This window comes from Lepidothrix coronata, unplaced genomic scaffold (assembly GCF_001604755.1).
Source record: "Lepidothrix coronata isolate B3197 unplaced genomic scaffold, Lepidothrix_coronata-1.0 Scaffold3, whole genome shotgun sequence".
Taxonomy (NCBI): domain Eukaryota; kingdom Metazoa; phylum Chordata; class Aves; order Passeriformes; family Pipridae; genus Lepidothrix; species Lepidothrix coronata.
In genome coordinates, this window is record NW_016690183.1 from 5142135 (window position 1) to 5161339 (window position 19205).

Consider the following 19205-nt stretch of genomic DNA (forward strand, 5'->3'; position numbering starts at 1 on the left):
ATTTCCCAGAAACTGTTGTCAATAGACCATTTACACCACCTGCCCAGAGCACGCCTGACTCCTCAGGCTATAAACTAAGTGTTAAGAGGCCTGTGAGATAGGAGGATGCTCCTGTCCTCACACCCATTGTGGAACTCCCTGCCCTGAGGGAGGTAGTGGGCACTCCTGCCTGAACTGGAGGATATATAATCTTGGAGTCTTGGAACTTTTTTAACCACTCCTGGGATCCAGAGGAAGACTGCAGATCACCGCTCTCAACCGGACTGCAACCACCACTCTTGACTGGACTGCAACCACCACTTTTCAACCAGACCACAACCACCACTTTTCAACCGGACTGCAGTCACCACTCTTGACCAGACTGCAACAGCACTCTCACCAACAGGTTTTTTTCCCCTCTCCTTTTACTTTGGACTCAGGGGGCCCAACGAACACCACTCTGTTTATGCCCCAGGGTGCTGGGTTATACATTTGGGTTTTGTGGGTTAAAACCAACTGTTTGTCTCTATAATCATATTTATTGTATTATTTTGTTAAATTGTGATTCTGACTTGTAATCTCTCCTTTGAGTTGAGTTCATTTCCCCTGCTGGTTTACCTTTAAACTAGCACAGTCACCATTTAAGGTATTGAAGTCTTTTCAAATACAGCCACACCAAAGTAGAGATTATGGATATTTTAATATTTCTCAAATCAAATACATGTATTTAATATTCACTTAATATATGAAAAATGCGCATGGCTCATAGTCTCACTGAGCATAGGTATTTTGAGTCAGTAATCCACAGTCACATCAGAGGAGCCCTTAGATCAACAGCAAGTGCTTGCTTCCCAATACCACAGGAAACACCTAAACCAATAATGCTAGCTCAACATTTTTATTACCTTCCACAATTACTGACCCTTGCCTTATCTTGCGTAGACAATTAGGAAACACTTGTGCTGTTTCTCACAGGCTGTAAAATTCTACAACCCACTCTGATAGGCACTAGTATCCCAATTACTGTGTCAAGATACCGACACCAAGATTTCTCTCAGAAACAAAAGGCTTGGATATACAAACTGGCTGCCTGCCTGTTGAGGAAAATAACTACATATTTGCAATGAAAAAACCCAAATGCATACAGTCTAAAGGGCTTGTTTCCCCATTTTGCCTACTGCAAAATCTGATTTTATTTTTAATTTAAAGAACTTCTACTCAGTGGGATGCAACCATTAGGATTACCAAATTCCTGCTCTTGCAAGTCTACTGTGTAAGAAATGTTCTCCTCTGTAAGTCAGATGGATATTGTAAAATTATTTAAATGATTTTTAATGCACTGTATTTGTATATGAGCATTATATTAAAAAAGAAGCTTCAATACACCCTGTGCATTAGAATTTTATCATTGCAAAACAACATTAGAAAAGACTGCCATCGACTGAAAAAACAAAAAAGACATTTTTATAAGTGGAAAATCAATCACCAAAACCACTAAATGTCACAGCTCAACATTCCAGAGAAGCACTGATAATTGTTAGTTATACACTGCACAAATGATATATGCCCTCAGCCAAGGAAGTAGGTGCCAGTTTTTTAGGAAACTGTACATATATTGATTTTACATTTATTTAATGTGGCTGTTGTAAGACACTTTATTCTTCTGATAAACTATGATTGCTTATCAAAAGATTCTATAATTCAAGAGAAACATTCATAAAATGTGTGAAAATGAAAACCACCAGCCCACAGAAATCATGCCCACAAAATCCAATTTTGTGGATTTATAGCAGAAAGGCATTAAACTACTGTCTTGCAGGAACAGCAGAGTAGTCACTGAAGTATAACTGGCACAGTAATGATTAAGGTGACATGTCCTCCTGCCACAGCTGTTAATCAGCTTAATACCAGTTACATTATTGACATTCTTGTAATTACTTTTTCTACGGCACATTTGTGCAAAATATACTTGACTTTAACTTTGAGTATTCAAAGGTGAGCTCAGTTCTCAAAATGTATGGTCAAAGTAGAGGTGCTAAATGCAGGAATTAACTCCACAGGTATCACAATTATCTCAAATGTAATACTGAGGACTATCTGCTACCTCAGTAAATATATAAACGGATTTGTTGTACCTTGCCATCTTCTGAGCAAACACCCATGTGTTCTCCACTTTCATCCAGGCTGATCTGATTTATCTTCACTGCACTCTAGAGAAAGAAAATAAAGAAAAAAGACTTTTAAAGTTACATCACCAATGACATGCTTTAACATTCCTCACACTTCACGAGATTTACGTGTTAACAGTTGAGTATGTTTACTTGCATGAATCAAAAAACCCACACAGAATAGGTATTTCCATGACAAAGCCAAAAGACAGCCTTCCTTCCAGCCTTTTGCCTAACCCAAAAATTTTGACTTTCTCTTTGCAGTTACCAGCCTAAGGGCTCTGGAGCCAGGCTCCCAGGCCTTAAGCATCTGTGCCTGTATACCACAGCTATTAATTCCCGCTATCAAAACTTAGGATAAAATACAGTGACTTCACCAGCACCAATGCAACTGAAAATTCTTCTGTTTTGGTCTGATAGTTATACTGGCAATTATTTCTTCAAATTCCTTCTCTTGCTTTCATTTTTGGCTCTAATACTGTTCTCAGAAGTGCGTATTAGAAGGTATTGAAGTGCAACTTAGGTGTACTCATTCTTAGACAAATACTGAGAAATACTAGGGGGGCCTGAAAACTGCCCCAATTTAGTAAATTTTCCTTTGCCTATACTTTTGGTTCTAACCTACAGGGTTAGAGAACATGTTACTGTTTACTTAGCTTAAACAGCTATTCTTAAGTGCTGAGAACTAACTTAAAACATCATTTGGGAAACTTGATGCATATCCTCTTGCATACAAACCCCAATCCAATTATATTCAAGCACCAAGATGCTAGTTTCACCCTCTATAACAAACAGCTCATCATTTCAAGCATCACTGAAGGATCTTCACACAAGTAAGTCTCTCTTACACTTTTAAGAACAACTTTTAAGAAATCCATCACATGTTTGTGTAAAAATGAAGTGTCACTGAAAGAGCATTGGAGTTGTACAGTCACACTGGATGTCACACAACTGTGTATGAAATATCACAGGTCCTTATATATGCTATGGCAGTTGGAATTACATTAGAAGTACATAATAAAAAGTCCAGATGGACTATCTACAGGAGATAAACTGAGGTGTTCTCACCCCCTTTGGAAAGTTTTTCCCCATAATCTTTCACACACAAAAAAAATCCCAAGTCAGAAAAAGTAAGCTTTCCTCTCTTCCACTTTGAAAATAATATATGCCCTATCACATTTCATTTTCTAGAAGCTTCTTTCTAATCAAGGTTGAACAACTGTGCTTTGCACTGCAATAGTTCCCTGCTGAGTTGGGAAAATGATGCTACCCTTTTGCTTTCCTGCTTCCTTGAGTGCAGAAGACACTACACTTGGTCTCACTTTGTGTCACCACAAAACGGTACCTGGAAATATCGCAATTACTGCCCACTACAAAGTGGTCTTTCTACTGTGTGTTGTTTGCCAAGCAGTTCACTGCCAAGGGGGAAGTCACAAGGAATTTTTCTTGACTTACGTGCTCCAGAAGTATATTCATTTGCCACAGTGTGGTTGAGTTGCTACATTTCAAGATCAGACACAAGTGCATGACTAGCAGCACAGGCAGCTGGGGAACATGCACCACCCCAGTATTCTCCTGACACATTTAGGGGGGTGTCAGTAGAGGAGTACAGCTCAAGCCCATCAACCTGATGGTGTGTTCAGCATCCTTGTAAAAGCTTGATTCTCAGACACTACACACAGAGTTGGTTAATTCCAGGACTGGAGGATGCTGATATGTCAGTTTTCAGTCTGACCTGCTAGAAGCTTCATAACCAGCATGCACTTTTATTCCTGCCTTGCCTTGAAAAATGCCTTCCTAAACATCTATTTTGCTCATCAAGGTGCAAGGGAAGATTTTTACTCTGTCTAGAGGTGATGGTGGTGAAAAAGCCAGCATGTCTACACCATTCCCTCTGCAAGCAGAAACAACTCTGGCCATCTGAAAGGACCAGCATAGAAAGTTCAGCTGAGTTCATCATGGAAGTGGCATGTTCTTTTTTGTTCTAGGCTGCATCTAAGTTGCCATTGCCACAATTTTCTCACAAAGTTTCCTCTCTTCTTTTACTACTTTGCAATTGCAAAGACAAAAAGTCCATCTTGAATATGAATAGTCCCATCTTGGTACAGGGTCATATAATAAGGTACAGTGTTCAACTGGTCGTGTTCTTCTCATCACTCCAGAACCTAAATGTGCCATTGGGCTGATATTACAGCAACAGCGGATCTAGCAGCATTCCTGTATGACAGGCCTTCTTGGAGGCAGTACTGCAATAAAGCCCAAGACAAAAAGACACAAAACAGGACACACCAGAAGAGCTGAACAGCTCAATCCTACAGTTCACACTGTTCCTATTTTTCTGTCAAATGGCTTTGATAAAATTTGACTCTGAAAAAATGAAGAGAAGAAAGTAGACAAAGTGGACTATGAAAGTTATCTTCACATAAAAGTTAAAGACAAGGAGCAGGATGATGGAATTTATCTGTTGTGCTGTGGTTTGAAAGCCATGTGGCAATAACTTTGGAGATTAAATGTGTGATTGCACTCAGATAACTCACAGTGTCTAGCAAGGCAAAACCTCTCATTATATACATGCAAGATATTAAACTATAACAGGAAGGGCTTCTATAGATATGCTGCAAGCAAGAGAAAAACTAGGGATAATGTGGGCCCTCTCCAGAAGGAAACAGGAGACCTGGCTACCCTGGATATGGAAAAGGCTGAGACTCTCAATGACTTCTATGCCTCAGTCTTCATGGCAAGTGCTCCAGCCACACTGCCCAAGTCGGGAAAGGCAGATGCAGGGACTGAAGGAATGAAGCCCCTAAGCCTACTGTAGGGAAGGATCAGGTTCAAGACCATCTAAGGAACCTGAACGTGCACAAGTCCATAGGACTTGAAGTTCATCTGTAAGTCCTGAGGAAGCTGGCAGATGAAGTTGCTTAGCCATTATCCTTCATTTTTGAAAAATCATGGCAGTCAGGTAAAGTCTCTGATGAATGGGAAAGGTGAAATCTAACCCCTATTTTTAAAAAGGGGAAAGCAGAAGACCCAGTGAACTACAGCTCAGTCAGTGTCACCTTTGTACCAGGCAAAATGATGGAGCAGATTCTCCTGGAAACTCTGCTAAGGCACATGGAAAACAAAGAGGTGACTGGTAACAGCCAACATGGCTTTATAAAAGGGAAATCATGCCTGACAACTCTGGTGAGTTATGACAGGGTTACAGCGTTGGTGGATAGGGGCAAAGCAACTGACATCATCTACCTGGACTTATGCAAAGTGTTTGACATTGTCCTGCACAACATCCTTATCTCCAAATTGGAGAGACAAAGATTTGATGGATGGACCACTCAGTCGATAAGAACTGGCTGGATGGCTGCATGCAAATAGTTGTGGTCAATGGCTCATTGTCCACGTGGAAACCAGTGACGAGTGGTGTCCCACAGGGGTCACTGTTGGGGCCAGTACTGCTCAACATCCTTGTCACTGACATCGACAGTGGGATCGGGTGCTCCCTCAGTAAATTTGCCGACAACACCAAGATGTGTGGTGCAGTTCACGCACTGGAGGGAAGGGATGCCATCCAGAGGGACCTTGATAGGCTTGAGAGGTGGGCTGATCAAAACCTCATGAAGTTCAGCAGAGCAAAGTGCAAGGTCCTACACCTGGGTTGTGGCAACCCCAAGCACATCTACAGGTTGGGCAGAGAAGTGACTGAGAGCAGCCCTGCAGAGAGCGACTTGGGGTGACGGGTGATGAAAAACTGAACATGAGCCAGTGGTGTGCCCTCACAGCCCAGAAAGCCAATGGATTCCTGGACTGTATCAAAAGAACATGGCCAGCAGGTCAAAGGAAATGATTCTACTCCTCTACTCTGCTCACGTGAGATCCCACCTGTAGTACTTAGTACAGTTCTGGTGCCCCCAACATAAGAATGACATGAAACTGTTTGAGTAAGTCCAGAGGAGGGCCACAAAGTTGACAAGAGGACTGGAGCTTCCCCCCTATGAATACAGGCTGAGAAAGTTGGAGCTGTTCAGCTTGAAGAGAAGGTTGCAGGAAGACCTCATAGCAACCTTCCAGTATCTGACGGGGGCCCACAGGGAAGCCAGAGAGGGACTCTTTGTCAGGAACTGTAGTGACAGGACAAGGAGTAATGGGTACAAACTGAAATAGGGGAAGTTAAGGTTGAATATTAGGAACAAAGTTTTTACTGTGAGGGTGGTGAGACGCTGGAAGAGTTGCCCAAGGATGCCCCAACCTCGGCAGTGTTCAAGGCCAGGCTGGATGAGGCCTTGAGGAACCTGGTCTAGTGAGAGGTGTCCCTGCCCATGGCAGGGGGGTTTGGGACTAAATAATCTTTAAGGTCCATTTCAACCCCTTAACATTCTATGATTCTAGGACGATATCAGTGGGGAAAAAGGTGATTCCACATTATTTGCATTTTTTCCACATTCAAAATTGTGCACAATACTTCAGAACAGTTTGTTGAATAGAAATTTGATGGATGATACAGTATTTCACAGCTGCTTATATAACTAGCAATTTGTTACAAGCCTTCTGCATGCCCAACACCTCTATCAGTTGCTTTTAACTTTTCCTTTCTCCTAGTATTTATTTTCCCTTTTGTCTGTACCATACACAGATGACAGTCAGGGAAAACAACTAAATTCAACTAAAAGCAGATGTGTTCACTTACACAAACCTCCTGCTAAGTTCCAACAGGAGATGCTATTCTAGATGATGTACACAAGGCAAAGCAAGCACAGAGTAATTTTTTTCAGCACTCAAGTCAAACTGGCACATTGAGTATTAGCCTGTTCACTGACTTTACAAGTCAGAACTTTCTGCCAAGCTCAGAAAGTGATGATAGACTATGAACAGTCCAGGACCCCTAGCATTAGACCAAGTAAAACCACATAATTTCCTTATGATCAGAATGATAGTTCCACTATAAAAATGATAATAATACACATTGTATTTCTCAAGCAACATAACTGAAATCTGGCAATAAGGAGGATCCTGTTAGGAATGGAAATACACTTAAATGATTAACCTGGGAACAGCTTCAGAATTTCATACACTGTGGAAGTACTGGCAAAGAAGGAAGAAATGCCTTCAGCTGAATTTCCATTAGCTGCAGTTTTCTTTCTGATGGAGACATGCTTGGAATTCTGCACAACATAAGTAAGTTTGACTGTTCAAAATCAATAATGTCAAGCTGACACTATAGAACAAAAAAAAATGTTACCTTAATGGACGAAAGAGAAGTTTAGGGAGCAGGAGAGAAAGCTAGCAGACACCTTGCATATAAAGATCTAAATGCAGGCTTTTGCAAAATCTAAAATTTAAAGGAAAGGAAAATCAAGTATCTAGCAGCAAATGTACCTCATGTGATAATCAATTACCTCATGTAAAATGCTTGAAATAAATGCTCTTAGTATGGATTATATCAGCTCTTCAATTAGGAGTAAATTCACCACCACTCAGAGAGCTTCTTTTAATTGTGTTCTTTGTGGCAACTCCCTCTCCCCTGACACTCATCATCAACCCACCTTATACAATCAGTCCCCCAATGGTGAACCTGAGAAATCAATCTGCTAATGTATAATTTGTAAAGCTCCCCCGACTAACAAATGGATAATTGATTCTTTCACAAATGCTGCATCGCAATGGATATGAAGTGGATGAACACGAAACATAAGACTGGATTTACTCCAATTCTGTGAGAAATGCGATATTTACAAGCTAGGAATCTAAATGTTTTAATAATTGCCTGTGACTTCATGCCTTTTAGCCATGGTTAGTAGGCAAACAACATTCATGTTAGGAGTGTGAAAAGCAAAGCAGTGTTCAGTCATACTTACAGCAAAGCTCATTTTACTTCAAGAGCTTCCCATCATTCATGTAACCCCCTTAATCAGCACTTTCATCCATTCTTTAAAAAGAATTTTCAGAAACTTTTCCTAAATTAATTCAAACATTGTTACTTATCTATGTATACACATACGTACATATCCAAAGAAGAAAAACACCTATAGGTCTTGTCTGCTACAGTAATATCAATCTGGATCTGCATAATGATTATGTAGCTGCTTTCCACAGTAAGGCGAACTGTATGTACAAGTTGAACTGTAATTAAAAAATTGTCTCCTACAAGTGCCTATTTTTCATTTATTCATATGTTTCATCTGCATGACATTCACACAAACAAGCATGTAAAGCTCCAATGTACACAAGTACAATCAATCAACCCACTGTTTTACATATTAGCCTACTGGAGTAAGGATGACCATTCTTATGCTTGTATTACTACCACCATGGTGAAGGTATCTAAGCCCAAATACTGATTTGTAAACAGAATCTGCCTCAGTCATTGTCATAACTAAGCTAAATTCCTTGCGAAATACAATCCTAAGCCTTTCTCTAGGTAGGACGAGGAACTTTCTTTGAATAGCACCTCAAATCTTCACCAACAGCTACGCACAAGTGTATTACATGTTGTTTGTCCCATCTATTTTGACTTCAAAACACTGATATTCAGAGTTTTCTGATACTGAGGACTATCTTTAAAAAGAAATTGAACTCATGCCCTTTTCTCGCCCCACATGCTGCGGTGTTGCGATGATTTACACATATTTTGCATATTTGTAGAGTTTTATTGATACAACAGAGGTAAAAGCAACTCAGAAACCAAATTCTGATGCTGTATCATGATTTACCTATAAAAAGGTAAAAGTATACACATACCTATGTGTTTATACGTAGCTGAGAAAGACAGCACAGTAACAGAAAAGCTTAAATTGAAAAGGCATCTGTAAATGTTTCAGAAAAAGCTGTTCACCACTGCCTGCTACAGAAGTAGTACACTGTGAATTTACAACACTTAAAATTCATTTGGTGAAAATTTACTAATATCCACACCAAAGAGGTTTAGTTCAACAATACTAGCAGAGAAATTCTGATGAGTGAGGATTCCTGCTCCATTGCATTTCCTATAACACTACTGAATCTGTCATTCTTCAAATGAAAAATGGGAGATTATATTGGTTAGAAGAAAAGGGAGGGGGGAAAGCTGGAGAGAGTGACAAGGTCTGGGACACAGAACAATAACAACATTAACTTTTATTTTGTCTGTGGGAAGACAGACCTTGCCTACAAAAACAAAGATCTCAAAAGCTTGTCTAAAACTAAAGGAATATAAGGACAAGAAATCTCTCATATACAGTCTAAGACAGTGAGAAAGACCAAAAAGCCTACAGTGATTTCAGTGTTTTCCACATCAGTGAATATCTTCATCTTGTTTGTCAACTGCAGGGACTAAGAAAAAAAGGAAAAAACATTCAAGTTAAAAAAAATAACAAGGGATCTCCCAAAATCTGTAGTAGTTGCTAAATAATCAGAATGCTTGTCTAGGAATGATGGACCTATTACTGAAAACAAATCTATACTGAAAGCCTACACTGCTTCCTAGCAGAGTTTAACTGTTAGCTAATTCCTGATGGATCTAAAGTAGAATATCTTTTCTGCTAAAACACTTGTGTGGTAAGGAGATATCCCCCTGGGAACTCTGTGCCAAAGTAAACAAACTACTCCCATTTCCCTTCTCTCCCCAGGTCCCCTTTACTATCCTCTGTATAACTGTAGGGGGGCCCCTGGTGGTCTAGTGGTTAGGGTGCAGCACTTTCACTGCTGTGACCCGGGTTTGATTCCCAGCCCCCTGGGCAGATGGAGCTCGCTTAGCCCTGTAAGGTAATCCATCTAAGAGAAGGTCACTCTAAACAAACCTACGTCCTGAGACCCTCACTGCCACTGTCCAAGCTTGCTCGGCCCCGGCAGATGAACCTCAGGATTAAAGGGTGGGCTCAGTTCAGCGCACGCTGTGTCTCACCTAAAAAATCCACTGCGCAGGCTCGAAGGGTTAATGACCTTTCCCAAATCTTCGCTCGCGAAGACTGGCCATATAACTGTAGGGCTTCAACAATGTTATGTCTTAAACCTGCCTCTACTTCTTTGTTGCTATCTGTGTATTAAAGCCATCTGAGAATATGAAGCAATATTCCCCATCACACACCCATAGGGAGGGCTGATGAAGGTCTGCAGGTGATACATACACCCTCCTTGGAAGATCCAGCAAACCCTCAGGAGAAGACTAGTCCAGGCAATGTGGAGGTTCACCTCACCAGTTTCTCTAACTGCTTTCTTTTCAGAAGAGTTCACCAAGCACAATGAATTCGTGGGAATTCACCGTTCAACATTAACTTTCCACACAGGCTAGTGAATTATTAAATGGGCTTTGAAGAAGAATCCCCAAGACATATCTAAACCTCTGAGCATGAAACTTAAGGGGCACTTTCACAACTTGTTTCTAACAGAACATCACCATTATTGTCATTAATGTATTTGACAGGATTTTGTAGAATTCCGCTCTCAAAGTAGAAAGTATGAGATTTTACTCCATTTCTTGATAAGCCAAATTTCAGAGACATGACTGATGAAAAAGGCCAACCAGGTCATACAGTGCAAGTTTTTGTCAGGACAAGTTTTCTTTTTAGAGATTATTTTATTGGTGCTTCAACCAAACAACTTTTAAAGAAGCAAAAAGGCTCTTGACTATTCTTCTCAGGGTCAGGCATTGTTGTGCCAACACCATTTCCAGGAAGCTTTTCACAACAGTCACGATGCTCATCCCTCTCTCTGACACAAGAGAGAGGACATCACCATATGGAGCCTAGCAACTCTGTTTCTCCATGCATTCCATACATAGCCTGTATTTTCTTCACAGATACATAGTTTTCTTTTTTCTATAATCTCCTGAAAAACTTGCAGTAAGTACTTTTTGCAGTTATTTTAGCTCATCAGCCATTCCACTACAGACAATGATCCAAATCTAATGGCCACTGAAATCAGTGAAAAGATGTCTCACTGAAGGAATCAGACAGATGCAGAAATATTACAAGGGAATGAATTCCCTTTCCTGGATGAGAACAATGTAAGAGGTCATATTTCTGGCGCAGTTAAATATTACACTGGTTGATCAATGTTGAAGTTCAGCCAATAGCTACAGCTCAAGTGTCATTTTCTATGTAAACATTCAGTTATCAACACTGGTATAGATTGGCATAAGTCAGAGCTACATGCAATAACAAACACATTTTCTGATTACTGAAAGCATTGTATTCTCTTTGGACATCAACTCTGGACCTTCCTTTATTTGCAATTATAACATCTGGTCTCATAATTCCACCAGAGATACTCAGCAATAGTCAGTGTTAGGTGTCTGATTCTTGACAGGATCCTAAAAACATATGCAAACCAAAATGGAGGGAGAGGGAAGCACTCACACAAGTAGAAACTAGGTATCATGAAATGTTCTGTAACTTACTGTAAGCAGCATATTGTATGCCATATCCTCACTGTGACAGTAAGATAGAAAACGCTAAATGTGAAGATGAATTGATTTTGTGCAAGTTCCTCAATGCATTTACATACAAAGAGGCTCTATTTCAATACCAGTGAAGTATAGACTTGATTGCATATCATAAACTTTATTTAAAGTAGATCAAAAAAGCAAACAGATTAATTCCCTCCTCCATCTTTACATTCATCACATTTCACAGCTCCTATTCATAAAAGTGCCGAGACCTCCAGTAACTAGACTTCAATTAGCAGCCAGTTTAGGGTTACAGTGGTGAATCTTCCAACACCAAAATACCAATTTCTGGCATTTCTTCTACTTTTATTTCTGTGTCACAGGGCACTGAGTGAAACTAACTTCCTCAGCAGCACCACAGTGGAGATGGCCAGCTTGACATTAGCTGTTTTTCTCAGCAGCCGTTCTGACGGCATTAACACCTGAGATGATGAAATCTGGACTGTCCACGTTTACCATTCCATCAGGAGTACAATAAACTAACTGCTATACACACTGTCATGTCTTTTAAAACAAATAAGTCTCATCCTTCAGAAAGGAATCCTTATTAGATTTATTAAGTTCATTATCAATAATATCTTCTTCCATGGGAGAAAATATTTAGTTTTGCCTTCATGTTTTGTTCATCATATTATGCCCCTGTTATGTCATTATGCATTTTTAATAGTGCTCTATTTTTATTGTAAATGGAAACAAAGGACTGTAGCTTTATCATTAATGTCAACTTGTATAAAAACCATTGTTCTCCAGAACTCAGTCTTTCTAACTAAGAAAACATTTTCTAATGCAAATAATATTTTATTAATGCCAGAACTCTTAATAATTCTGACAGGAAACTGCTATTATTCTATATAAGCACATAAGTGCCTGCATTCCCTATAGACAAAAATGCCATGCAGGTATAATATCCCATTTGAAAGGAAAACAGCCCTACGAAACAGCAATATACTAGCTTCTTAGGAATCAAACCTTTCCAAATCCTCCTTGTGCTTTTAAAGGTAGTTAGGGTTTAGAAAACACACATCTGAGTTATCGATCTTCTATGAAAATATTTAATCAGTGCTACGTGAAACTAGCTGTTTCATTGCTGCCAATAAAACTTTAGAACAACTTGGCACAGTGGTCCAGCTACATATCAGCAAAGAGCATTTAGGGCGGGTTGAGACAGATGTGACACTATGCTTCTGAGATGACTGAAGAAAGGAAGCAGTGAATCACTGAACTGTCTCATGTCAATCCACATCACCTGGTCAAACCAGAAAGTTCCCAGTAGGACAGAGATACCCCGGATGGTAAAAATCTGTGGTTCTTCAAATACCAAAAAGCAGTAAAAGATGGAACAACCTAGTAGCAGCATCTAGTCTTTCTTGTCAGGGATTATGCCTTCTTGAAGGCACAGAAAAGTATGTTCTTTATTTCACAGTTGTTTGGAATGTGTTGGTAATCTTTCGAAACTATAGGAGCCAATCACACTCTAGAAAAATGTTGCTTAAATCACAGATCAAAAAAATATTATTGTGCATGGTTGTTTAACATGTCTTTGAAATTAGAAACTATGTTTCTGTGTTTTTCTTAAAAGCAAATTAACTTTGTTGCCTAATATCGTTGTTAAATTATGCTGCTGCATAGGGCAATTTTTTAGAGAAATGGTCAATAATCATTGTAAACACAAATTACATTTTCTAAATAGTCACAAGATGTGGTATACATTCAAGCAGCAAATTTTACTAAACCTGGATGGTGAAAGAGTTAGAAGGAAAAAAAAATTGTTTTGAGGATTTGATGTATCTTAATAATGTCACAAATAATTTTGTTCAAAAATGTTTGAAAGTGACACATGTAAATTCGCTTAGCAGGATTAAAGTAAGAACCTCTTGATCTTTCACAAAACTAAGAGTCAATGAAGTTTGGAGAAAAAAACCACTTTGGAAACCGCCCCAAACTATGTTGTATTAAATGTATTAATGTCCTTTATGTTTAGCATTCTCCCCTTATGAAATATTTTCCCCCTAGAATATTCAATACTTTAGGTTTTTTTCGAAAAAACACATAGAATATGATAGCATTCTACCAAATCAAGAGAAAGTGAACTATTTTCTATGTCTAGATTCTTGTAACAAAACAGTATTCAGTCACTTTACCTCATTAAATGGTGACATTAACAGACTCTTATTGAAATCAGTGACGCTGAAGAGGGCTGCTAAGGTATCTAAGGTACTTGCTAAGGTACATTTACAGTTGGTCAAGAAATGCAACTGACAGACAACAGGATACCCACTGTGTAGAAAAGTGATTGATACTGGAGTACAAAATACAAAACTTCTTCCTATGCTTCTATTTCCTTTCCTCTCTCAAAAAAAGAGAGGAAAACAATATGCATTTTAAACATGATGAAATTGTAGAAGGATCATTCCATCTAAGGATGAGGCTGACATCCTTTTCAAAAAAGGTACATGGGCAACATAGTTGCTAGTGACGAGTTCAAAACAGACGGCAGAAACAACTGCCATCCCAGATGCAGCTGATAAAATATGCAGGCTTTATACTTTGATGGAAATTTATTAGATCTACAGCATCCATGTTACTGTTTGCTACTTCACAAGCACACATTTGACTCATATGAGCTAACAGCATTCAAGAAATTAATGACTGGATCACACAAGACCTTCTGTAGCTGAACCCATACTTCCAACTAAACTTTTTACATTATTCTGCACTAAGCTACAGAGTTATTGAAGCTACAAGCTTGAAAGAATAATTGAACGAAACAGTCATTCTTGCTCAATTTTGAGCTTATAAAAATTAATCATACGTGATTCTAAAATTGTTTAAAACTCCCATATTTCATCCATACTCTAAACAACACTTCTAGTAATAACTAATGCCTTCCACGTCCATCTGATCTCTTTGGTTAACTAAAAATTTAAGCAACACTCCCTTCAAAGGAAAGTCAGATACAGTGGTACAAAGATGATGTACAAAACATGTATGAGGTTGTTTTTTCTTGTTTCAGTTTTGTCAGATAAGAAACTTTTCTTAGATCTATGAAATAATGACCATGACACCACAACTTTTGCTGGTGTAGGCAAACTACCACAGGTACACCATGATTCCTGCCAAAGAAGTCTCCTAATCTTCAATAGCTCCATGGTTCCCATTGGAAACACTCCAGGTCACAACCAACCTAATAAGCACGGTACCAGAACAAACATCGTAAGACATACTTTCCAAGCCTTTATAACATCCAAAAAGCCAGACTCCAAAGGTCATCTGAGTTATTCCCACAACTACTGTAAAAACCTTTGGATTTCCAAATCATCTGCAGTTAAAATGAAAAGACAGGTAGACAGAAACAGAAGTGCTACTAAATTGCGTGTAGACATTAAAGTCTTAAGAGCAAAATCCCAAAAGATGACACTTTTATCCGTTTTTTCCATTTGAAAGAGCTAGGGGTTAGCTTGAAACATGTAAGACACAAGAATGCACCACCCGTTTGGGTGGGAGGTCCCATGGAGGGGAAGGAAACTTGTCATTTGCACAGACACTTGCTTCTATCAAAACCTTAATTTTTATTTTTTTTTCTGGAACTTACATTTATAGTAGTCCTCTTTGTTTTGTACAAAACACAGGGTTTTTAGCTTCAAATTTAACAGGCACAGTGATACCCTGCAAATACTAGCACACAGCTACTCAGATTGTTGTGTTGCTTCACTTCATCTCCCAACTAAGTTTTCTTTCATAGGCTGACAGTGACAACTAAAATGATGTAGTTAAAAGTAAAAAACAGAGAATTTTAAGTAGTCTGTCAAAGTAAGTGACATTTATATCATCTTAGTCTTAAACTCTCATGCAAAGTTCCATCCAAAGCAACTTCTTCATTATACAATCAAATGCTAAAAGTAACCTTCCCTATTGAAAGATCCTGCATTATCTCTCGCAACAGTTAGTAGGTTCTACATAATTTCTAGTATTTAGTACTTAATGCACCCATTTTTTTGTTAGAAGTACTTTTTTTCTTGTTAACAAACTCTTGCAAAGGGACATGAAACCTCTGACATTTTGTTTGCAGCCTGCTGATTTATCAGCAAAATCCACAGGCCACAGACTGACCTTCAAGAAAGGTCTTGCTCCAGAGGTTGGAGAGAGCTATAACTTTAATACACTCGAAGGCAACAATACCACCACAGAAGGAACTCCCTTTCAATTTTTCAAGATAGCAGAGATGACCTAGTGATTTTGGATTTCCACCACTCCAATTAAAAAACTATAAATAGTTAGTTAGTTCTACAAAATGTGAGACAATCAAGAAAAAAGGTGGGACCAGGAAAGAAATACATGGTAAAAAGGAATGCTGTGAGAAGATTTTGTTCTTTCTGAAATTCCAGCAGCCTTGAATAGCTCACAAATATTGCATGCTAAAAGGACTTCAATTTCTTTGTACTAACAGAAGCTTGAAAACACAATTTACATTGTTTTCTGGAATCATGCATCACCTCTGAAACACCTGCAATGCATTAAACATTTAAATCTCTGCTACTTATAAAGTAGGCAATCTTTCCCCTTCTCACAGACTATCACTGGCATCAGCCAAGACTTCTTACCATTTTTGCTTTAAGCTTGATGTTTATTAGAAGACCAGAATGGGGACGAGTTTTCTTGCCCTTTGAAAGGTTTTTGATTTGTTACTTAACTAAACATGTTTGCACAGCTTTCTTCATATCTACAAGTCTTTAATCCACAAGATGTCAGTTGAGGCAATAATTATATTAATAAATTGTAGACAGTCTAAGAAGAAAAGAAAGATGGAGAGACATGTGGAATTAACGTGCTGTGAATCAGTCCTGCATCATCCTTTGTCACTGGCTTTTTTTCCCCTCTTCTTGTTGCCTTTTAGTAATAATTTTCAGTGCATTTGACACATTTCATCTCACTCAATGCACTGAACCCTAATACAAGAGAACACCAGTTTGTCAAACATACGTTATTTGAGGATGCATACCAGTTAATCTTAGGCAGCTGACATAGTCAAAGACAGCCACACTGGCAAGAGCTAAATACACACCAGGCAAGGAGAGAGGGATTGCAAGAGCATAAGCATGGCTGCTGAGATACTAGCACCACCCAAGGCCAAAGCCCCCAAATTCCTGTCTCAATTCTTCCCAAACCACATCTCTGACAACAATTTCAAAGCACACATTTCCACTGCTTTTGACAAGAGGAGTTGCAAACCGGAAAAACTAGTCGTCCGCTTGACACAGCATTCAGCATCAGATATTGGAAGAGTTGGATGAGAGCAAGACTTTATTCTGAAAATACTTTTTAGATGTTTAGTTTCACAGAAGCCTGTGTGAATATTTATGGGTCAAAGTCAAACAGACAATTAAGCCTTTGCAGCACCAGGGCCAGTATTTGTAATCCAGGATACCCACACTAATTTGCTGCTATGGACATTATGGAGTACAGTTGTAAAAGGTTTTTTAAACAATAAGTGTGTTACAATAGCAGAACTTCTAGGGATGCCAAGCTTTACATTTTATTGTTTCTTACAACTGTTTTTAGCTCAACTTAAAATGTCAGATGCATTCAGTCTTCAATAGGAGTGCCATCATTCAAAGCTTGGCCATTTTGGAGCTTATGCAATATACTGATAAGTTTTCTCCCTCATTTTGCTGCAAATGCTGAGATCAGTATCTATTTATGTTTTACAATTTGGCTCAAAGGCAGATGTGAATCAATACAGAAAATAAAGGATTGATTATAAAGGTAAAATTCTTATTTCTTCAATTTCCAAGCCCATTTATACTTTTGAACATGGTTACCTGGAATTAGGAAAGAAAAATAGAAATAAAGAGGACTATGAGAGCAGTAATGGTATTTTCTACATATATTTAATATGAACTTGCTATTAAAATGAATTTATAAAAAGGTTAAAGTAAAAACTTCTTGCTCCATTCTGGTTTATTTCACATACTAACTGTATTTCAGACCTAGTGGCTTTTAAAGTTTCCCATGTATGGTTTGATTTTGCTAATTACATATTTAACAGATGTATAGAAAAGTAATTAATTTTTTTATTCCCCAACTTTGCTTTAAAAAAAATCCCAAAACAAACATCACCACCACCTCCCACCCCAAAAAATAAAGATAAAGACCCAAATGTTGAACAATTCCTTGAAATACATAACTGATTTTTTCTGGACAAAGGGCTTCACACCGTTACCCTTAGTACTAACTTCTGCCATGTCATAAAACAGAAAACATCTGCTAAAAAGATGCTTTCAAAAAGAAAAATATGTAAAAGACACTCCTCAGGTACACTACTTACTGCAAACAACAAAAATATTTCAGTGGTAATATTCTTATTTTATTTACTCGGAACAACTTTTATAGACTACTAATTTCCAATGATCAGTAACAACGGATACCATCCCTATTAACAAGTTCAAGGTAAAACCACATCTGCCATTCCACCAATGAAAAAGGTTCTCAGAAGGAATTTGTTCATTCTGGACCAGAGAAAACAACCAGCAAAAATACCACTAGAGAAAACACTCTTTGCCCTGGCGCATTTACAAGGAATGCTTTGTACTTATATGACTTCAGGAACTAATTCACGTTCTTCTCAAGAAAGGGTTAGGTTTTATTTGGGATTTACTACATGGCAATACTCTATTGTAAATTCCTCAGGAGGAAAGACAATAAACAGGCATTTGTAGGAGAGAACAGAAGAAGACTCCACTGAATGTTTTGATAATGATGCTTCTAGTCTGCAGTCCAACATATTGAAAAGTTCAGGTTAGAAGGAAGATATTCTGACATACCGTAGCCAGTTCAGAATAAACTGTCTACAGGTTTTTCTTTGAAAAACTTTTCTTTTAAAGACAAGTGGTCCTAGAGGAAAATCATTCTTCTTCAAATTAGGAAAAAAGGAAAAAAAAAAGCAGCACTGTTTCCACCTAATCCATGATGCAATCTGTTGCACTGGAGACATGTACATTACAAAAAGAAACATAAACATTAATAATAGAATCCAAGAAACATTTCTGTTTCTTGTTCTCCAGCTTAAAAAGTAGTTTCTACTGAAACAATAGTTTTAAAAAGAAATCATTGCCATCTCTACAAGGCGACACAGCACAAAAATCTTCATCCTGAAGCAGGCTAAGTTTGGAAAAGTAAGCACCTTAGAGCAGAAAGTACATTATATAGCCCAAACTTAACTTCATCCTAAGAAACCACCCTCCCAGCAGGCACTGATATGACTTTTAATTAAGGAAAAGCAAAGAAAAGAATAGCAGATTTGGGAGGATAGGTATAAAGAGGATGCAGGAATTTTGTTTTATAGTCTTTTGCAGACAACAGGTCCCCTTGTTCCTTGCTCTACACCTAGGCAGTGCCCTAAGCCTTTACAAAAAGAAGATTTAATCTCTTGGAACCAGTGGGAGAGAACAAGGCATTGGTGGTTCACATAAGAAAAATAAAAATGAACTTTTCAAAATGCCTTACACAGACTGGAAGAAATACAAGTCTAAGACATTAGTGCCAGACTCAGTAGAAAATCTGCACTTCATTTGAGTGAACCTCTGAGTCAGTCTTCTACTGCAGCAATGGAAGAGAAGAATTCAGGTTCACTTTAATCTGACCTG

At 38.5% G+C, this 19205-nt stretch overlaps 1 protein-coding gene across 3 annotated transcripts in view; it reads right to left on the minus strand.

The window, feature by feature from the left end:
- VPS41 (VPS41, HOPS complex subunit) overlaps positions 1 to 19205 on the minus strand; it is a 106963-nt gene that overhangs the window by 63349 nt on the left and 24409 nt on the right. For all 3 annotated transcript variants that reach the window (XM_017820372.1, XM_017820382.1, XM_017820392.1), the window contains one exon: positions 2115 to 2189. In XM_017820372.1, the coding sequence (XP_017675861.1) occupies positions 2115 to 2189 (75 nt within the window). The remainder of the gene's footprint in view (positions 1 to 2114; positions 2190 to 19205) is intronic.